This window comes from Excalfactoria chinensis, chromosome 5 (genome assembly GCF_039878825.1).
Source record: "Excalfactoria chinensis isolate bCotChi1 chromosome 5, bCotChi1.hap2, whole genome shotgun sequence".
In the NCBI taxonomy this organism is placed as follows: domain Eukaryota; kingdom Metazoa; phylum Chordata; class Aves; order Galliformes; family Phasianidae; genus Excalfactoria; species Excalfactoria chinensis.
This window is the reverse complement of record NC_092829.1, coordinates 19,908,138-19,929,192: the sequence shown is the minus strand read 5'-3', so window position 1 is coordinate 19,929,192 and position 21,055 is coordinate 19,908,138. Positions and strand designations below refer to the sequence as shown.

At 44.8% G+C, this 21,055-nt stretch overlaps 1 protein-coding gene across 1 annotated transcript; it reads left to right on the top strand.

The window, feature by feature from the left end:
• The first annotated feature begins 131 nt into the window (after nt 1–131).
• Nucleotides 132–21,018, top strand: VASH1 (vasohibin 1). Its single transcript, XM_072338276.1, has 7 exons — nt 132–390; nt 5,254–5,342; nt 6,334–6,390; nt 7,444–7,518; nt 8,460–8,841; nt 9,227–9,339; nt 9,884–21,018. Exons 1-7 carry the CDS (start codon nt 133–135, stop codon nt 9,954–9,956), a joined length of 1,047 nt encoding a protein of 348 aa, XP_072194377.1. The 5' UTR covers nt 132; the 3' UTR covers nt 9,957–21,018.
• The last annotated feature ends 37 nt before the right edge of the window (nt 21,019–21,055 follow it).

Genomic DNA, 21,055 nt, shown 5'->3' with positions numbered 1-21,055 from the left:
CCCTGTTCTGATCCTCCCGCCGGCGAGGCCGCACCGTGGGAGGTGACGCCCCGTGCCCCCGCCCGGGCCATGCAGAACGCGACTGCCGGCGGCCCGGCGAGGGGCGGCGGGCGTTGATCGCGGGCGGCGGCGATGCCGCTGCCGGGGGGCGCCGGGGCCGCGGCCGCCGCCAGGCTCCCCGAGTCCGGAGAAGCGGCGGCGCGGGAGGAGGAGCAGGAGGAGGAAGGCGAGGAGGACCTGCGTGACGGCGGCGTGCCGTTCTTCGTCAACCGCGGAGGGCTGCCGGTGGACGAGCCCACCTGGGAGCGGATGTGGCGGCATGTGGCCAGGATCCACCCCGACGGGGAGCGGGTGGCGGAGCGCATCCGCGGCGCCGCCGATCTGCCCAAGGTGAGGGGCCGCGGTGGGGCCGGGCCGGAGGGGCGCGCGAAGGGAAGAGGCGACGAGCGAGAACGGCTGCGCCGGGTCGGCCCTGCGGCTCGGGAGCGGCCCCTTTGGCGAGGCCCGAGGGGCTGTGCCCGTTCACTCTGTCGGTCGCTGATGAATCGCCCTCCGTACGAGGGGCCGTGCTGGAAAGAAAACGGCCTTCGTGTGCGCGTTGTAAGGGAGAGAGGTGGGCCGCCTTAATAATGTGGGAGAAGGGATGGACGATGGAAAGATAAGAGTTGGACTGGGGAGTCCCTGCGCTTGAAGGGTGGGACCGAGGGAGGTGAGGCTTTGCATCAGAGGGTAGATTTGGGCACAGTTTGTATAAGAAACTCTTGCATCTATCTGATAGAAAACGGACCCTTGGTGCCCAAGAATTGTAAGAGGAGCTAGTGAACATCCACAGAGCTTTTTGCGGGTGTAGGGTCAGGTGTCATTTTCAAGCATATTCCTGACCTAACTGCAGAGAACTCAATAAAAAGAGGAAGCAATGGGCATTTGTGTAGCTTTGGGCCCTACCAAATCGTTTACCCATCAATTCAGGTGGATGATGCTATCTGCTTGCACCTCAGCTGGGAAATAATTCCCCTTTTCCATTGGCATCTTGTGAACAAAAGGCACTGTGAATACTTGGTGTGTCTCTCCATTGGCCAGCGAGGGGAGTGTTCCCATCCTGCTAACACAGGAAACTGAAATACAGAAAGACTGGGCATTTTCTGCTTGCGCTTTCTTAGCAAATACTTCATTCCTTGAGAAGGAAACTTGAAGGATGCAAAGCTGCACTGTTACATGGTGTGCATACAGGCAACCTGTTCCGCTGTCCACAGGGAGCTCTGGAGATGTGTGTGTCCAAAACTCCTTTTTGCAGTGAGGAGTTACGCAGCAGTAACCAGACCAAAGCCTAAATCCTGATTGTAGGCCCTATTCTAACCCCACTAGACTTTTCCTTTCCCTTTCACATTTCCCTGGACTTTGTCCTGAGCAAAAGCTGAAAATGTGTTTCTGATCGTTCAGAGCACGCAGTGCTTAGTTTCCTAACCAGAAGGGATGATATGGTGAGGGAAATGGAAGGAAGAGCTCACAAACGGGAGTGCGGTGCAGGAAAGGAGGGGAATAATGTGCTCAGTCTTTGCTTTGGGTCACGATGTGAAGCACTTCTGCTTTTGTTCCCACTTAGCAGTCTTTTTCAGTTTTAGTGCCAGAGGGTCACAGTCAGGGGACACGAGCCGGATGTGCTCCTCTAGAATAACTGATGGAAGTGGTCTATCCGTTATTTGTTGTTGTTTGCTGTCTGCTGGCACCCCTGGGAACCAGAGCTGTAAACTGTTCAGCGCTGTACAATTTGAAATGCTGTGCCGGAGCTCACCAGGGCCTACAGACAAGATGCGGGAAGCAGCTAGGATGAATGGGCTCTGCTTCCATAGCTCTTCCTCCCTCCCCACTGGGAGTGTGTTTTTATCTTTGAGGTTTGCTTGAGATGCATCTCTTTGTCATTAAGTTTCTTTGATGACTGATGCAACAGATGAGAATTAGGTCAATGAGCAGGGCAAGCTCCTCTGAAAGGCCAGATACTCTCCATAGGCTGGAAGGCAATTACACCTTTTTAATTGCTGGGAGTCAGGCAGTGTTTTGCTCACTCCTAAATGTTTGCCTTGAAGTTGGGGGAAGTAACTCTTTTGAGAGCTGTCCATAAGCTAAACATAATACCATAACACGATGACTGCATAAGGCTGTGACCAGACATAGTGGAAATGTTCACAGACCAGCTGCTGAGGCTGTGTCTTTTGCTGTGGTGTTGTGTTCAGAGATCTCCCCTGGGGCCAAAGGTTTCCTTCTGGTAGGTTTGGAGTATCTATCAAGCAAGCCAAGCCAGGCTGGCAGGATGCAGTTGGTTGGCTGTGCATGCAAAGGTTGAGTGTGCCACCATCTCGTAGGTTGTTCCCTTTCTAGTTGTGTCGTGTTGGCTTTGCTTGGAATTGTAAGGTTTCGTGTTGCTTTCCTTGGAGCTTCACAATGGAAATACAAAACGATGTGCCCTTGCCTCCTTTAGAAAGGCTGGATTTTAAATGCAGTAGTTATGAGGGCAAAGATGGGAAGTATTGCATCTGATGAGTTTATATGGATAGAGAGGAAGAAAATCCAATTTCTGTAGTCAGGCTAATGACTGGGATTGATACTGCTCCCATGTGGCTTACAAAAGGGAAATTAGGGAGGAGCTCAGATAAATAAAAGCACTGTAAGAAAAGCTGTTGCTAAACTAGGCTTGCCAAAAACATACCCCTGTGACATAGGGCTGGAGCTTTTTGCCTCTCTCTCTCCTCCTTGTTTTATGCACATTATAGCCCACTTAGTATATCAAAATCTGTTGTTCTCTGGATCTTCCTTCTGAAGCCAGGCCCAGTCCCATGCATATAGCCAGCCTGTCAGCATGCAGGAATCCAGGGGTGGGGTGATGCAGCCCCTGAACACAAGTGATGAGGGACCAAGGATGTGTTCAGTCTGCTAAGCCTGGCAGAGGTATGGGCTCTTGGAAATCTGGGCTCTCTTCCTAGCTCTCTCTCCAGCTTTCAGTGCAACTAAAGGGAGAGCAAAATAGGTCTGATTTTCTCTTGTTTCTCTTGCAAATTAATTCTTCTCTGCATTCCGGAGGACTATTAAGACTGCCTAATATTTATCAGCCTTCTGAGATACACAATGGATAGTTCCAGGTAAGAACAAAGTCTTAGGGTCTTCCATCCTGTCAGAGTGGAATTGAGGGATGTGGGGATCTTTCTCCTGTCCTCCTCTCTTGCCCCAGTAAAATGCTGTAGATGCATAAGAAACTGTAGCCCAGTCTGGGCTGGAGGCCCAGATCTGAAAGAAAGTGAGCACACTGTACTTTCATCAGTTTAATTACTTGAGGTGCATGCAGCTCTGCGTTAACTAGTCCCCTGCTGAACTGGTTGTCATTACACTGTGTCAGTGTTAGAGTCCTCTGAGGAAAGGAGAATCCTTAATCTGTGCTATCGACATGAATTTAATCGGTGTGCCTCCATTCCAAAAGCATGAAAGTCCCCAAGCTGAAGAAACGAAACAAAGTGAAATAGTCATACTGACCTGCTTGTTACCTCTCTGGCTGTTTCTGCCTGGAAATGATATCCTATGACTCAGTTGTCAGCTCCCAGCATCCAAACTGACTCAGCTTGCGTGGTTCCAGAGATGTCTCCATCCCTGTGCTACTCTCTGGAGCCTTCCCTGCTCCTGCTGTGGCTAAACAAACCCAGTTAAACATCTGCTCCTGCTGTGTGTTTCCTGCAAGTGCCTTAGCTTGCTCCAAACAAGGTACAGAAATAAAGCTTTGGAAATGGTGAAGTGGAACCTCCAAGGGATGCTAGGAAAATGTGTACCAGTGGCCAAATGGTGCTGTTTTCTTACCTCAAGAAGAAAAGAAAGATCAAGATGGGTGGAGACTGAGTTTAGCTCAGTGTCTGCTTGCTGATGGTGGTTGTAGATAGATTGAATAACCATACAGTTTACCATACAGTTTCAAGAGGCAAGGACAGTCCCTGCTCACTCTACCATATTGGTACAAGCAGCCTGTGGCCATGTGGCAAACCAGGTCAGGGAATGATTTGACTGAGAACTATCCATGCTCACTGGCTCAGCTTTCAGCTGGTGCAGGTGCCTGGCCTGTTTCACTGGTCACTTCTGGCAGCCCAAGGCAGAAGAAGGAGGCATGGAAATGAGAGACTGCAGATACACATGCAGAGGGAGATGAATGGCTCAGCAGTGCTGCTGGCTACAAATCTGTTGCCAACAGAGGCAGTTGGTGTGCAGTAGAGTGGAAGGCCCCAAGGGAAGATCTGTTTCTGACTCATGCTTTCTTAGGTGGGGGATAGCCCATGTCTGGGGGAATTCTGAGCAGGAACTGAGATGCTAAAAACTGAACCGCTGTGAAAAGCTATAGTCTGGTATCAGATGGGTGTGCGAAAGGCGTGAGCTGTCCTTCAGAGTGAAGATGCTGAATTGTTTCTGTGAGCCTGTCAGTCACACCAAATTTGTGTCTTCTCCATTATATTTGTTGAATGAATGTGTCGTCAGGGCTGTCTGCCATCCTGGCTTGCCTGTCCACTGTAGCTGAGCAGACAGGACCTCTTCCCTTCCTTAGACACATTTTCCCAGCTGCTGACAAAGCGGCAGTTATCCCCTGTGGAGCAAATGGAGGGGAAAATTGGACTGGACCCATAAGGCTGAGGCCTTAGAACGGGACAGCAGTCTGAATGGTGAACTTTCGGAAGTCATTCTCTGACTGTGTAACTCAAAACAACAAACACAGGAGGTGGGGAGTCATTATGCTGTCCAGCCTGCATCCTAGTCAGTGCCAGCTCCCCCGAGATTCCAGGAGGCAGCAGGGACAAGTAAGCCCTTGCTCCAGTGGCTTTGGGGGAATTTATTCTCAATTTTTGCCTATTTTTTGTTTTGTTTTGTTTTGTGCCTTCCAGTTTGCCTACTCAAACGGGCCCAGGCTCTGCCGTGTGATAGCATCCTTGTGTGATAGCATTTTGCCTTGCCAGTTAATTTTATCTAATTCTTTGCCTATTACTCCCTAACAGCAGGACCCTTTGGGGCATTTTCTCTTGCAGCTCCACGGTGTTGTTTCTTTGAATTTGTTACCAGTTGAATCTGTTACTAGTATGGGAACAGAGGAATGTACCTGGCATGGTCACTTCAGGCAGCAAAATGGGGCTGGTTTTAGAGGAACGTGCTTCATGTAGCTATGTACAACTGAGTTCAGAAGAAGCTGGAGAGGTTTAGAAGTGGTGATTTATATCCTGTGCCCTGTTTCAGATTCCCATACCAAGTGTGCCTGCGTTCCAGCCATCCACCCCCATCCCTGAGCGCCTGGAAGCCGTACAGCGCTACATCAGGGAGCTTCAGTATCCTTTACTGTTACCTTAGTCACTGATGTGATTACCCAGGAAGAAGAAGCAAGCAGGTTTTCTTTCCCTGCAAAAGAGAAAAGAGCTCCTTCTGATTTAGCTGGAGAAGAACTGAAGCTTGTTTCCTGAAAACAGGAAGCTGGGCTTTGGATGATGGTTTGTTTTGCTACTTTGTTTCTTTTCTGTTCGAGTTACCATCTGATCTGGTTCACTCTATGTCATGTTGTCTGAGGCCCTTCCTCACCACCCATTCTAATCAGCCAACTGACTTTATTGTGACATTTCTTTCAAAATGTATGTATAAGACCTTGAGAGCAGGGTTTCAGACAGACTGCAGTGTGTTGCCTTACATAGGCATAGATGGGCTGTGGTGGAGAGTCACCCTGCTTTGAGCACTCACTTCTGTAGCTGTCATAAAGGATAGTCAGCCACCCTGGTCTTGTGCATCTGTGGTATCCAGCCTCTTTCTGTTTAGAGCTTCTCCATCTTTCCTATGCTGGATAGCAGGTATGTACCTTGCAAGCTCAGTGGTGAGACACAGAGCCAGTTCTGACTTCAGTGTTTGCAAAAGGCTCTCGCCCTTCAAGGAATCTTTGTCTCAGATTGGGTCTCTGTCAGACTAAAAGCAAAGTACCAATAACATTTTAAGGCTCTGTGCAGACTGGAGCAGACGTATCTATCAAACTTTTTCTGCCCTTATGACTGAAAAAATGAGCAGAGCTTGGTCTGTCAGCATGGACCTTTGGGAAGTGAAGTGGAAACCTCTATGTGGTGAGAAGAAGAATTGATAAGAAAGAAGGACAGTGGGACTAAGGAGGAACTATAAGTGAGAAAAATGTGGATTAGAGAGATGGGGATTTTCTTGCTTTGTTGCTGTATTTGCGAGATCCTGAATTTGCCCTGAGAATAGCACCATGAAAGTTCTTTGGACAGGCTTTCTTCAAAAGTCTACTTCCAGACTGCGAAGCCCTTAACCTCTTGCTTCTAGGTACAATCACACTGGGACACAATTCTTTGAGATTAAGAAGAGCAGACCTCTGACTGGGTAAGTACTGGCAGCCTCTACCACACTTAATCCTTGCTTTAAAACGTTGGGGCCTTGCTATACCCACTGTTTGTTCACTAAGCCCCTGGCCTAGGTTTAGAAGGCAATCACCATGTTCAGTACTGAAGCTCCATCCTTCTTTAGTTGACCTTATTGTTTATTGCCTGGGGTACGGCTGAGCAGAGCTGTGTGTAGCCTGTCTCGAGGACAAGGGTAAGTTTTGTTGTCATGAATCAGAAGATCAAGTAAAATGACAGAATTATGTTTCAGATATGTGCAGATTCTTCCTGTTTCTAATTGCAGTATAACTACATGAACTTGTGATGGATTCTGAAGCTAGGTCCTGCTCTAAACGATCCTTCTAAAAGTCAAGCGTCTTTATAGAGCTAACTTTATAGTGCCTGTGAGTGCCTTATCAGTATGTGGGCTTGCTAAACTTTAGGTGTGTCATACTCTGAAGGAGGAGAATTCTCTCAACTGCAAACGTTAGAGAAGAACTGTGCCTGATAAGCTTCTGTAGACGAGCACCTGATGTTCATTGGCTCTCTTGGCCAGCATATTCTCTTAGCTTCTTATTATGTCTGGTCCACAGGCTTATGGAACTTGGGTGTCTTGTATTGTAGTCAGTGCAATGTCTCCTTCATGGTATCTACTGAATGCAGAACAATATTGTTTCATGCCATAGAAGAGGCCTTTGCTGTCCTTGAACCTTATGAGACAAACACTGCTGACCCCTGAGATTTCTGCTTCTGTTTGTGTCAGTGTCCATTCAGAACTCACTGAGCCAAGTGCTGTGGTCTCCCTGGGAGCAAGACATTGGCCTGCAGCATTATTACAACTCACTATAGGAGCTCCTTGTAAGCAGTGACAATATGTGGTAGAGCGCAGGTTTGGATTTAATATCTTCCTAAAACACTCTTCCCTATCCTTGATGCGCCTTTCTCTCTCCTGGAAACCCATGTTGCATATATGCTGCAAAAGGGCTGGACTTGCCATACTTGCATAGTGCAAGCCCTCTAACTCTCCTCATCTTTCCCTTGTCCTGCTCCACAGGCTGATGGATCTGGCCAAAGAAATGACCAAAGAGGCCCTGCCAATCAAATGCCTGGAAGCTGTGATCCTGGGAATGTATCCTTTTCTCCCAGGAATGTGCATGCCTGACCATCCTTGAGTTTTCCCCTCTGATGCTTTGAGACTGCTAATAATGTTGTTACCAAACCCCACATCCCTGTTTTTCCTCTCCATTTCTCCCCAAAATTCCTACCAATAAAATCCAAATCCAAGCAGTTTTCTGAAATAGTAGGACTAGTTCTTCAGAGATGGGGTGCTGCTATGGACTACTTTGGAAGCAAGTAAAGGAGAAAGGATCTAAGGAACATATAAGGGTGGCAAAAATATTAGCTAGTTAGGTGAGGAGGTCCTTTGTGGATAACATTGTTCCCTTACTGTAGTGTTGCCTGCATGTGTTCTACACTAAGATAAATTAGGGATCCTCCCCAGTACCTAATTATGGTGTATGTCACTTTACTATGATATCTAGCACTGCTTGTCGAGTTAGGCAATGCCTTTAATTCTAGGCTTGTGCCTTCTTCAAGAGCTTGCTTTTCCCAGCTATTTCCCAGGCATAGTCTGTGCATAGTCTACATCTATAGATTGGACTACAGATTATTGGTGCAAATTGGCAAATTGTCTGAGTACTGAAGGATCCTCAGTTTCTATGTGAAATAATAGTGAAACAGATTAAAACAAGCGAATTGCATTTTAGAATGCAAAAAGCTAATAAACAGCATTGCAGCTTGAAACTATGCAATATAGAACATTAAATGTATTGGTGATGCAGCTTCTGCATCATAAAATTGCCTGGAAATGAGCATTCCATTGTTGACTGCCTTGGTGAAAAGGCCAAGTCTGGTTTCCTCATAAGTAGGGCAACTTGCAGTGAGCTGACCTGTGGATCTGAAGAACAAACCCCATCAATGTGATACCTGAATGACCAAGGGTTGGGAGGGTTTGAAGCAAGAAGCTTGCCAAGCATCACTGGTTGTTTCCTGAATAGTGGTTGCTGTTAGTTACCTCACCAACAACATGACTACGCTGGACCGTTTCCCCATCAGCTTCAAAACCCACTTCTCAGGGAACTACTTCCGACACATCGTGCTGGGGGTGAACTTTGGAGGCCGCTATGGGGCACTGGGCATCAGCCGACGTGAAGAGCTCATGTACAAAGCGCCCGTCTTCCGCACACTGAGTGAACTCATTTTTGACTTTGAGGAGGCGTATCGCCGCTGCTGGCACACGCTCAAAAAGGTGAAGCTGGGGCACTGTGTGTCCCATGACCCACACAGCGTGGAGCAGATTGAGTGGAAGCATTCCATCCTGGATCTAGACAAGCTAAGCCGGGAAGACTTCCGCAAAGAGCTTGAGAGACACGCCCGTGACATGAGGCTCAAGGTAAGCAGATAGGATGGAGTAGTAGTAGTTTGCAGCATCCAGTGTCTTGCCTGGCTTATGGCATATTGGGGGAATAAAATAGCAAGAGGGTCTTAGAATGGTGATGGAGTCTAAATTGGTGGCTCCTCTGCTTTGTGCTTAGGCTGGTCCCATAATGGACACGCAGGAAGTACTGCAGTTGTGATTACCTTGGACTGTATACAATTCCTTGGAGTCATAGCAATGATTGTAGTTTGCTTTCTGGCTTTTGTATTTTTGGTTCACTATCTTGCCGTTTTTGTCTCTTATTCCCATTTAATTAGTAGTTCTTCAGCTTTGTGTTTTCTGGTTACTACTAGTACTGTTTTCTGCTCGTGTTATGCACTTTTTTTGTTTGTTTTGGCAGATTGGCAAAGGAACAGGGCCACCATCTCCCACCAAGGACAGAAAGAAAGATGTTTCCTCCCCACAAAGAGGTCAGGCCAGTCCTCATCGCCGCAACAGCCGTGGGGACCGACGGTGAGTGAGGCTGCTGGCCAGAAGGCCTATCTAAGTGCATCTCCGGTCTGCGTTTGACAGACTCTTCCTTGCTTCATTTTTATGTTATTATTATTATTATTATTATTATTATTATTTTATCCTTCAGATTTGTCACTGGGGCTTTGGTTTTTGTTTGGTTGCTTTTGTTTTTGATGTTTAGGTGGGGAGGAGGGAGGCTGCTTAAATAGCCAGTGATCCTGGTGCCTGGTATTTGCTTAGGAGTCTCAGTTTTGGTATCTCACAAACCTATGCCCAAAGGGATTCCATTCACTGGTCAGTGGGACTGTTTCCATCAAAGTGACCTGGGGTAGCAGTGTGGACTTCCTTTTCTTCCTAACTTGTGTTTTCTTTCTGTGGAGACTGCTGTAAGAGTTGGTGAAGGTTACAAAAAAATTCTGCCTTCAGTCTCATAGCTTAACTGTGAATCTTTCCTGTATGCGTCTCCTGTGCTAGCATCTGTATGTGCAGGCTCTCCTGACTGAAAAAACAATTCCTGAATAGTTCTTACCCTTTCTGCACACAGGCCATCTGGTGAGAAGAAGCCTGCTGATTCCAAAGCCATGCCAGATCTCAATGGGTACCAAATCCGGGTGTGAAGAGGCTCCACAGACTTCTTGCTGGCCACAGCTGGGACCTGGATCCACCTGCTGCAATTCTAATAAAGGGGACAGGGGAGCGGGACTGGAACGGAGTGCTTGTCTTACCAGGTACTTTCCAGTGGACCAGTCCCAGAACTGGATCCCATGGGTCCCAAAGGGTTCACCTGCCTGTTTCTGGAAGAGGTGTTCATCTTAATTCACTGAAATAAGTATTTTTTTAAAAAGAAATAAAAAGTGGGAGTGTGCTGCAGAGACAGTAGGAAGTGAGTGGGATTGGTGGACTTGTTATTAACTTTTTGAGTTGACAGCAGATAAGATTAAGCATCTCGTCAGCAGTACTTCCCTATCTGCACAGAAGTCTTGAGCCTGTGCAAGGCAGGGGGAGGAGTGATGCTGGAATGGGATGACCCCTATATCTTGTGCAAAAACTCCTGCTTTTGTCATTCTGAAAGCAATGCTCTTGTAAGAGGGCAGAATTTTCTCAGCCCAATTTATTATTGATCATGTCAGGTCCTCATCTTCCATCTGGGGAAATTGTATCTTATATGTTTAATCCTATTTCAATACATTTCATTGACTCTGAGGGAGGACACAGTCAGATAATAATCTTCAGTCTTTGTGATGCAGAGGAGCTGCTGCATCATGTCCTTTTTTGTGGTGAAGTGGGTTGAGATATGCCCATGCCATTGCCCTGTGAAAGCAGGCACAGACACATCCGTCATCCCAGGAGGGGAGGCTGGGACTGGCTGGCAGCCTGGACTTTTAAGTCATCTCTTCATCAGTCTTCTATTAACTTGCAGTGACTGCTAAATTGAAAGCTTATGGAAGGCATTTCAGTCACTGAAGTGTAAGTTTTAAGAGTAAATACCTAAAGAATAATTTATTGATCTGAACAGGTTTTACAAGTGTTTTTTTCTTCCACATAGATCACGCTTCTCCTTCACCCACACTAGTGCTAGTTACAAGCACCTGTTGGGGGAAGCCCTGCTCAATGAGGTTGTAGCTACTTTCCTACCAGTTCAGCATCAAGCTTCCTGAAAGTTGTTCCCCATCCCAGTGCCAGAGCTGTGCTTGTGTTCTCTTTGGAGAGCTGAAGTATTTAACAGCACCACTTAAGCAAGCCTTCCCCAAGGGTCAGGTTGGATCTCCGCCTGGTTATAGCTTTGACTGGAGTGTTTTACTGCTGATTAAGCTGTGTTACACTTGTCAGAAATCTGGAGTGTTGTCAGGTCTCTCTTTGAGGTCTAAGACATGGAAACTGGAGTTGGCATAAATCAGAACAGCGTGGCCTTGAAGTGATCTGGTACACTGATCTGGGGATGCAAAATTTGTGCCTGAGAGTTGCAGTGTCCTGGAAAGAAACTGAGACCCATCTTACAACAAAAGTGACAAGGAGCTAAGTTTTCTGAAGTACTAAGTGTGTAAGTTTCTTAGAACTGGGCTTATGCTTTCCTGTGGACTCATGAGAAACACGATGGAGCTCAGCTCCATAAGGGTTTTTGTGTTGCAGGATAGTTGTGCCATACGCATAAGTAGTGCTATTTTGGTGGCAGAGAATGGGCTCTTATCCCCAAACAAATCAGATCTTCTGCCAAGTTAAAGCAGTGTTAATCCTCAAAGCACCACCCACAAGCGATTTAACTCAGGCCTTACAGGTTCCTAATTGTACATCCTTAACTGTGATGTAACTTGCCAAGTGCTATATCCATACCATGCAGTTTGTCCTTTTGAGCTCTCTTAGTTGTCTGTACTTTTCTGCTCTGCTGCATCACCAGGAGGACAGTACACAGGGTGGTGGCATAACCTGCTTCTGATCCAAGATAGGGTTATTGCAGAAGAGGATATTTGTTTCCATGCTGCAGTACAACACCTGTCCCCTCCCTTGCATTCCAGCTGTATGCAAAAACTTAAGATTAGATAGCCAAGCAGACAGTTGAATCCATCCTCTGTTCAATTCTGTGTCTGTAAATTACCACATTTAGTGTCTGAGTACTAACAATCACATTAGCTGTAAAGGTACCGTGGCTAACTGTAAATAACATGGATCATTTGGAAGCCAAAAACTGCCTTTGCCCACTGTTTGCTATGCAACAGGCTGAAAGTTCAGGTGCCACTGTGAATTATATAATAAACACAAGCAGCAGTCAGCAAAGGAGACTGAATGTCAGGTTTTATTAAAGCAGAAGTAGTCCAGGAAAAAAAAGTCACATGAAACTCGGATGCATCCACAGCATGACTCTGGTTGGCAAGTTAGTTTACTCAGAGTAACTGGAAAGCTCGAGAATAATTAGGAGCTTCATAGAGAGCACATTTAATAGCTGGACAGACCTGAGCTTTTTTAGTTGGAGAGAAGGGGAAGTGCATTGGGTGGGAGAAAACTTCAGAAAAGATGTGGTAAGTGAAGGGGTCAGCTGCATGCTAATGATGTTTTCTTAAGAGGCGGGCAAAAAGGATGCTAAGCAGTGTTAGATCACCAGGGCAGAATGGCTAAAAACAAAACGCTTTGTTTGACCCATTAATTAAGCACTTTCCTGCAGGATGTAACTGAGGCCAATAGTTTGGAAAACCAAGGAAGTGGATGTTTAGAGAATGAATGACAGGTGGAGTTCAAGGTCTTAATCCTCATCCCTGAGAGCACTCACCAGCTGTAGCCAGAGACAATATCCTCTTTTGAGATTTAGTTGCACAATTATGTACATTAGGAGTCATTTAATTCTTATATATCTAGTATCCACGACTCCTTGAGATGGACACATGAACAGACACTAGGGTTACTATTTCAAGCCACCTTCTCTTTCTCTGGGTGGAAGAAGTCCTGTCTTTTGCTCTGCATCTCCAGTTCAACAGAGAGCACGGTGAAAGGGAAAATGACCAATTTTCCCTTCTTGCTCTTGTTCCCTATAGTCTCTACTACAGGATAAATCACATCAATACATAGCTTAGCTTCCTTGCTAGCAAACAAGACACCTGTCCCCTATGACACAGAGGATTAGTGCAATCCAGATTAATGCCCTAAAGAAACATGAGGGCACAATGAAAAATGAACCCTGCTTCTGCACTTCAGCTCCCTCATTCAGCTACTCTGGCTTCTGGTCTATCTGCCTTTATCTGTTAAAATAAAAAGGCTAGAGGTGAGTCTTTCTCACACTTCTGCAGCCTTTACAACAGCAGAAAAAGAATGAAAATGAGGCTGTAGGGTGTAACTTGTACTCCCGAGTGCCTGCTGAATAAAAACCATGGCTCTTGAGGAGTCCTATCAATTATTTAACGTTCAATACTAACATGATTACTCATTTAGCTCTGGGGTATAAATTTTCACTATTCAGTAGGTCCCCTCTGATGTCTGTTCTGCATACAAGCCCTCCTGAATCCTGTGGAACTGCCTCCAATACACTGAGATTGAATAGATACGGCCTATGTTGTATGTGAAGTCCAGGTCAGCTTTGAAAGATGTGACTGGAACAAATGCTGACCTACTATTAGGAAAACTATCTTAAATAAGGAGATGTTTGTATTTTTATGTGGAGAAGTCCCTTTGACAGCTGGCCAATTGCAGGGTTTTTTTCTACGGATAAAAATATCAGTGAGCAAAACCAAGAACTTTCTGCCATGGTGTCACTCAGATATCATCACATACCGAGAAGTGGGATCAAGTCTCCATCAGCGTGTGACACACCGGCCTTTGTTTTTGTTGTTGTTGTTGTTTATTGTTTTTGTTTCCTTTTTTAAACTTTTTAAACTGTGATAAGCCGAACAAGTCTTTAGAAACTTAAGATATGCTAGCGAGTGTTTTAGCTGGGAGTGGAGTGCTTTTGTTCAGTTGACTATGACTATTTTACCTGTGTGCCACTGTATGGGTCAGTACAAAGTATGCTTGGATGCCTACCAGAATAAATGACTCCAGAACTGTGGTTGGAACATAGTTTGTGATCATACAGTAGAGGTGTTGCTGTTATCAGTTATTTAATGTGGGGGGTTTTTTAAATATTTTTTAAGTATTTCAGGTGGAAGCCTTAATCAGGTGCCTACTCCTTAAGGTGGGCTCACGTGGTATTGTATAGACTGAAACATAGCTGTCCTTACAACTGCAATTTAAGAAGAAACCATAACAAACTGAAGAATCCTACTGTTGCTAAAAGGCAAGTCTGGATCAGATGCTCTTTACCCTGCTCAAGTGGTTCTGAAGAATTAGTTCAGGAGGCTGGTAGCTTTAACCACTTGCTTCTTCTAAGTCAAGCATTTGAAGTGGGGTCCTGATAATCAGGCTCTAAATATAAGCAGGATGGGCCCGTGTTCCACGTGTACTGTGCAAGTCTGGCTGAAACAATACCATGTATTCCAATTGTCTTGCACTGTTGTCCTATTAAGAACCTTATTATGGAATTAATAACTGAACCTATGGAAGCAAGTTGTATCCTGGCTTGGCTTTTGCTCTGCCAGAGCAAGGTATAGATTGTTCCTCTACAACTAAGCTGAACTCCTAAGGGAATTGAATACTTTTTGTCTGTTTTCCAAGCAGGTGTTTACTTGTATCACAAACACTCTCCCTCAGTGGTGCCCTGGCCCTGTCTGCTCAAAAGCAATTCAATTAGGCCAAGAAGGCTACTGAATCCCCCATGACCTCTGCAGAGCAGAGTCTCCCTCCAGGTCAGGGTTGAGATGGTGCTAGTGGGGCCACAGCGGTCCCCTTCCATGCGCATAACTCACATCACTGTTCTACTCTAGCACTGATAGGGTGCTCCAAAACCATTTACATCTCTATCAATGGTACAGCTCAGAACTAATGAAAAAAAATTGAAGGTTTCTTTCTTTAAGAATCATATCATGTGTGTCTTTCTGTAATTAATTGGTGTAGTTCTGTGTCTTTATGTAGCCAGCACAGAACTCTTATTTAGAATTAGTTCTTACTGCACTTCCCATAGCCTTCATGTTGATACTTCTTCCTGCTTCCTTTGACACTTAGACAATAAAACTGCTCTGTACTGCTCTCAGTTCGTGCAGAGATAACGAGATGTCTGTGCTGTCTTTTTTTCTGATTTAAACTGCCCCATTGTCAGCTAGTTGAGAACATCACACAACCCTGAGTGATGGAATCAGACAAATTAAGTACAGATGCCCCACATTTTTGCAACATCATGAAAAAAAGACAAAGAGGGACCTTCGTTCTTCATCAAGCATCTGAAGGGTAAGCATGTTTGTACATAAAGGCAGCTACCAGACAGTAAGAAATTTTTCTGTGGCTTTGTGGCAAGGGCTAAGATTTGTATTTTCTTCCTAAGCTGCCGCCATCTGCAAGGGTGAAAAGTTGGTGGATGAGGCAGGACAGATTTTAGACTTCAGTCAATATTGGAAGAGTTAACACAAGCCTCTGCTTGCTCTCTTCAACATATGATCAAGCTTCCCTTCCTGGCCAGAAAAGCAATTCTCTTTGATCACTGTAGTTTAGTGGCCTTCCAGACTAATGACCTCACCAGGGCTTCTCAGACAAATTCTGGGTTAATAAAGGACAGTCAGCTGCAACATTCAGTGCATTTCCCCAGCACGTGGGATCCAACTTTATTCAGGCCATCATCTTTCAGGCATAACATACTCCTTCTCTAGGGAAATGAGTAACAAGGATGTACGCAAGCAAGCTTACAGCATATGCAACTGCAGAAGAAAGCAATAAACATCCCCTACCCTGTCACTCCAAAGTATGGCACATGCAGTAGTCCCTCTTTGCTAAGTTAATTATACAAATTACACAATTTCTCTCTCAAGGGGAAGTAGTTGCATAGTATCATCATAAGACTTTACAGCCTGTGTCCAAGCCCAGAAGATGACAGACTTCAGCGGCAGCAGAAAGGTTCTTGCTCCATGCTCTGTTATTGATCTTTACACATTGAATAATAGCAAAAAATTATTAAGCATTGCAACTTCCATAAACCTCAACTTCGGGTGTTTGTAAGACTTCCTGCTAACACTTTTGTCAGGCTATCCCCCTGATAAGAGAGTTCCTGCAATTCTAGGTTTTAAAATCAGAGATTACACTACTTGGACATCAGTGAAAAACCTTTGTTGGGAAAAGCAGTTAAAAGCACTAGTTAAAAATAATAAAACAGCACCTCCAAAAAGCACTGCCATCTACCAGCTGAGAAGCCCAAGACTGCAAATTTAAGGATCTCAAATGCACAGAAGCAAGCAGAAATCCATGAGAAACCAGGAATAAGCCCAGAAGAACCATATGTACAGGGACTGCAGGATTATGGAAAGGCATATGACATACTTTGGCTAGCAGGCCATTAGAAACTTCAATTAATTTAGTTAAGTTGAATTTCCTGATCTGTATTTTCATTTTGGCAGCAATAAACTGTTGACACCTACAGTGGGGTTTGGTTTTGTTTTGTTTTTTTGGTGATGGTGGTTGTGGGCTGCATCCAATTTCCAGTTTAGAAGCAGCTCCTGAAAGTGGTCAGTACATGAATAAACTTAAGGCTGCTGGAGAAGGCAGCAGACTATCAGACTTACTGCTGACTTAAAAACAAAAAAACAAGGCTTAATGCAAAGTCTTTTTTTGTGTGTAAAAGGAAAGACGGGATGGAACAAATGCATCTTTTGTTCTAGTGCATGCCAACTTCTAGATCAGTTTTTTTGCTCATTGCCACCTCAGCACCTTAAAAGTTGCTGTGTTTGTCTAACTACAGTTAGGAAAAATTTTCCAGCTCCACTATACGGCATTCCTATTCCCTTACAGCACAAGAATGCGCAGGCTAGATATGAAGTAAACAAATAAAGAGGAAAGACTTTCCAGACTAGAAACTTATTTTCAGTGGAAAGTGGCAGAAAGCTCGCCTTAGCAGAAGTCAAGCTCATACATCTGACTAAAGCAAAGAACTTGAAGAACGCCGGCTGTTCAGTCAGGTACCTGTTATTGTTATAGCAGGTGAGTTCTCTACAGAAACTCAGGGTCAGACTTTGATACATCATGCAGTACTTTCAATGGCAGCGACCGTCCACCTTTTTGCATCTCAGTGACAGCGCTATGAAAAACACTACAATCCAAGCAGCTGCAGTCAGGCACAGAGGTGGTCCAGCAATTCAATTAACTTGCACAATAGGAAGCCTAATGGAAGTATCAGTATTTGGATGGACACTGGCAATCTGCAAAGTCCTAACAGTACATACAGCAAACATTCATTAGTAAGGTAGTAAAAACTGGGAGGAGAAATTCCACTCTAGCAGAGACTTGATCTGCAAAGTGCTAACTAAGAACAACACTCAAAATCCATAGGAGCACAAAGCATGCCTTGATCTGTCCTTGAAAGAGCATCTCTGAGATGCTCAACTTTTCTCAGGTCCTCTAAGAGACTTTAAAGGAGAGGAATGAAGAAGGTTGCATAGAGGGCACTAACAGTAAATCTTGAATTTTCTGTTTTTATTTAACAAGAGTTACTCCTATCTAAGTGTTGGTTTCAGAGCTCCCACTCCTCCCACTAAACTTTTCAGATAAGGGGTGAGGAAGCCACTTACAACTTGACACTATTAAAATACTGAGTATTTAATTTGACTTAGCCCTAAATAATTCTCCCACAGCTTCTATGTGAAAAAAATACCACTGGAGAAAAATAAACATCAGTAACTTTAAAAGATAACTGGATCTTACATCCACTGTCATGGGAAAACAGCTGTTGTAAAGATACCTCCCAAGAAAAAGACATAGGAAAATAAGACCTCAAGCAGCAGCCAAGGTTCATTTTCTGACAAAAACACAGAAATTAGAGAAATTATAGTGTTTGTTACTCCTCCTATCCCATATATTTTGGAAGAACTGATTACAAAGGGCATCTTCCCAAAGTGATAAACTTCAGACTGAGAAAGAGAAGCAAGTCCAATTTCTATCTAAACGGCATAATTAAATACAGCCTCGCAGCTGTGGTGCAGCCTAAGCTGTTGTTAAAACTGTGTTTGCCTCTACAGCTGCATGTTCCTGCAGCTTAGGACATAACAGGATATTTACACACACTGCCAGTTATCTATGGCATCCCTTTCCATAAGTACCAGTCTCCCTGAGCTCTACACCACTACCATGAAGATGACATAGATAGTCTACTTCCTTCTTCTGGCTATGGCAGATATTTCTGTTCCACCTCCATTAATATTTACAGGCTTCTCTGTATCAGAAAACTATGCAAATGACAACTAGTTACATATTTCAGTCAAGAAACAGTGTTAAGAGCTGCATCTGGAACCTTAATTCTGCTTGCAATCACAAGTTGCTGATTACCAGTCTCTTATTATATCACTATGTGATATTCTCAAAGCATCAGAGAATGCACTGTTTTCCCCTAGTTGCTGTGTTAGTGGCAGGGACTATTTCCATCTATCCCATCTACAAACTTTGCCTACAGCCTCCAACATCAAGAAGCATTCAAAGGTCTCCAGATCCATTTGATTTATCTCTGAATTGCTCTAGAACAGGACTTTTTCTTTCCTGAAACAGGCCAAGTCTGTAGTAGTCTATACCAGAGCTTCAGGAACAGTGATCAAAACAACCACAGCCATCAACTATTAGAGCTGCATTTCTGAAACGGTTTAGTCTATGAATGCCCAAGAAAACGCGTGAGCCAAGGCTATGTGAGCTGCAGGATGCTGGGAGCCTTCCGAAAGAAGCAGAAGATTTGTGGGCATCGTCCAGGGGTTTCTAAGCACTTGATTCCATATCCATAGTGGTTAGCAAATTAAGTATTCCAAGCCTATACCATGCAATTTCACATATACTGAAAAACAAAGTGTTAGGCTGGCCTGGGGAACAGATTCTCCAGCAAAACAGCTGGAACTTAAAACCTCCCTGAGAGATGTGTTCATGCAAGTTTCCCAAAAGAAAAGTCTTTGGTTTAAATGAAACAGAAGAAGTATATGTGATGTTGAAGCTCAGCTACATCACAGAAGTGGCAAAATGCTTGGGCAAGCAGCTTACCTGACACGGAACTGTGCACAGCTTGTGGGTCTGAGTGGAAAGTGGCAAAGAGTCAGGAGGATATTGACACACACATACACACACACACACCATCATTAACTGCCTGGGCCAGCAGCTGCAACCAAAGCAAACAGTCACAGTGTTAAGTAACAGTCCTACATGTCACAGTGTTTTTTGTTTTGCTTTTGGTCAGTTGCTTTTAATCATTCAGTGTCTCATGTTTTCCTTTACAAGGTTACCAGCTGGTGGGAGTTACCTGCAACCAGACTACTATCTGGCAACCTACAGACAGCCTGGCAGAAAAATAAAGCTCTCAGTTGCATGGATTTCTGTTTTCTCTCCCGCTTGCACAAATAAAACCAATTATAAAATCAGAGTTAGATACTTGATGAAATTAGAGCAACTCTCAGAAAAAACATGCGCAGAAATACCCAGCTCTGCATCCCTCCCCAATTACAAACACCGGCACCATACCAGAACAATTACCTTTGAAATTTAGGGTGAACAAAGCTGCAGAGTGGTTTACCTGCACATTCCAGTTCACTTACGCAGACTCTTAATGTATTATCCAAGTGGGGGTAGCAAAAGTCATCCATACATCACCAGGCAAATACAACACCACACAGCAGGGGCAAGAAGGGGACGCACAGTTCTTAACAATTGTATGGGGTCAGAACAGAGCACACAGCCCGTATCTTTTGTACGGTTCACAGAAATAAGCTGTAAAAGATCAACAGTATTTGCTTTCTTGGAAAGAGGGAGACAGTTCCCAAAACCATTTTGCAAGATAAACTCTGATGCCAAACAGACCTCTGGGATGTGAGGATGTGATGAGAGACAACAGCTAGACACACTTTTCCCCCCCCCCCTCTTTATCCTTCATCACTACTATCCTGGGTAGCTAATCCATATTTGCCTCTTTCACATCCCAGCCAGCAAAGCCTTGCTGAACAACTCCTCTAAAGGTTCAGCTGCCAGGAGCACGAGGTGCTGCAGTTACTTTGCATTTTTCATGAAATTAGAAAAAATTTATTTTTCAATAAAGAAAGTAACATTTAAAATACGTAAATCCCCCGGTACAACACAGAAAGAGCAAATGATATTTCAAGTCTTTTCACACCCTCTCAAAAATCCTGAGGCAGGACAAGACTTCTGTGCCTTGTTTGCGAACAGAAGGTTAGAAATGTTTGTCCAATATTGCTTTCCTCTCTCATAGCAAAACTGAGCACCAAAGATGAGGGTAATCAAGGCAATCTGCCTCAGGGCCAGGTACAGTTTTGGGGGTTTTTTTGTACTGTACAAGCTGAGAAAACTACACTAAGAGGACACCAAGAGACTGACAATCCTGCCTCCAAGGAAACAGCCCTGCCCTCCCCCTCCCCTCCCTCCCATCATCTGTTCAGGGACAAGAGCCAGTCCTATGTGTCCTACCTACCTAAGCATGGCTAGCTCCAGAGAGCCCATAAGCTGGCCCAGCAGGCTGCTACCAGTTGGCTGTTTGTCCCCTGAGAAGTAAAACGGAATTGAGAAGACACAGAGGAAGGGTAGGGGCATTCAGAATACCTTCAACTGTCCCATTTGATGCTTCCGCTTCCTCTAACACACTTTCAATTTTTATCTCTCTTTTGAGAGCCTCCAGAGATACAGGCTCTGGGGTTGTCGTGCCTTACCAGACAATTTTCTTCACCTGACACTCTGTGGGATGATCTTGGTAAAACTATTCAAGTACACAACTTCTTCTGCCAGCAACACAGCTCTTACCATTATTAAGAAAAACCTATTTCTAAACAGTTAGCAGATCCACTCTCAAAAGCAACACCACATTCCTAAAGACCATGCTTCATAAACTATCAGTGAGAAATTAAAAGAAACATTGTTTCGTTGTGAAAGAATATTGGTTACATATGCCCTGCTGCTTGGTAGCCAGAAGCAGACAGCAATCCATCTGGATTTCCCAGGTCCTTGAAGACCTTACCAAGGGACAAACACGGGAGCAAGGTTGGTTCCTGCAGCACTCAAACATCTGCTAAATTAAGCTGTGGAACAAGGATCCCTTTAGGAGATGATAATGCCTGAAGACAACTGTGTGGAAACACAGGTTTGCAGAGACCCACAAAACACCAACAGAAAGGGCTCCAAC

Coding starts and splice junctions, on each gene's coding strand:
- VASH1 (XM_072338276.1), top strand. CDS start 133: ATGCCGCTGCCGGGGGGCGCCGGGGCCGCGGCCGCCGCCAGGCTCCCC. Junction 391..5,253: donor GCGCCGCCGATCTGCCCAAG/GTGAGGGGCCGC, acceptor GCCCTGTTTCAG/ATTCCCATACCAAGTGTGCC. Junction 8,842..9,226: donor CCCGTGACATGAGGCTCAAG/GTAAGCAGATAG, acceptor TTGTTTTGGCAG/ATTGGCAAAGGAACAGGGCC.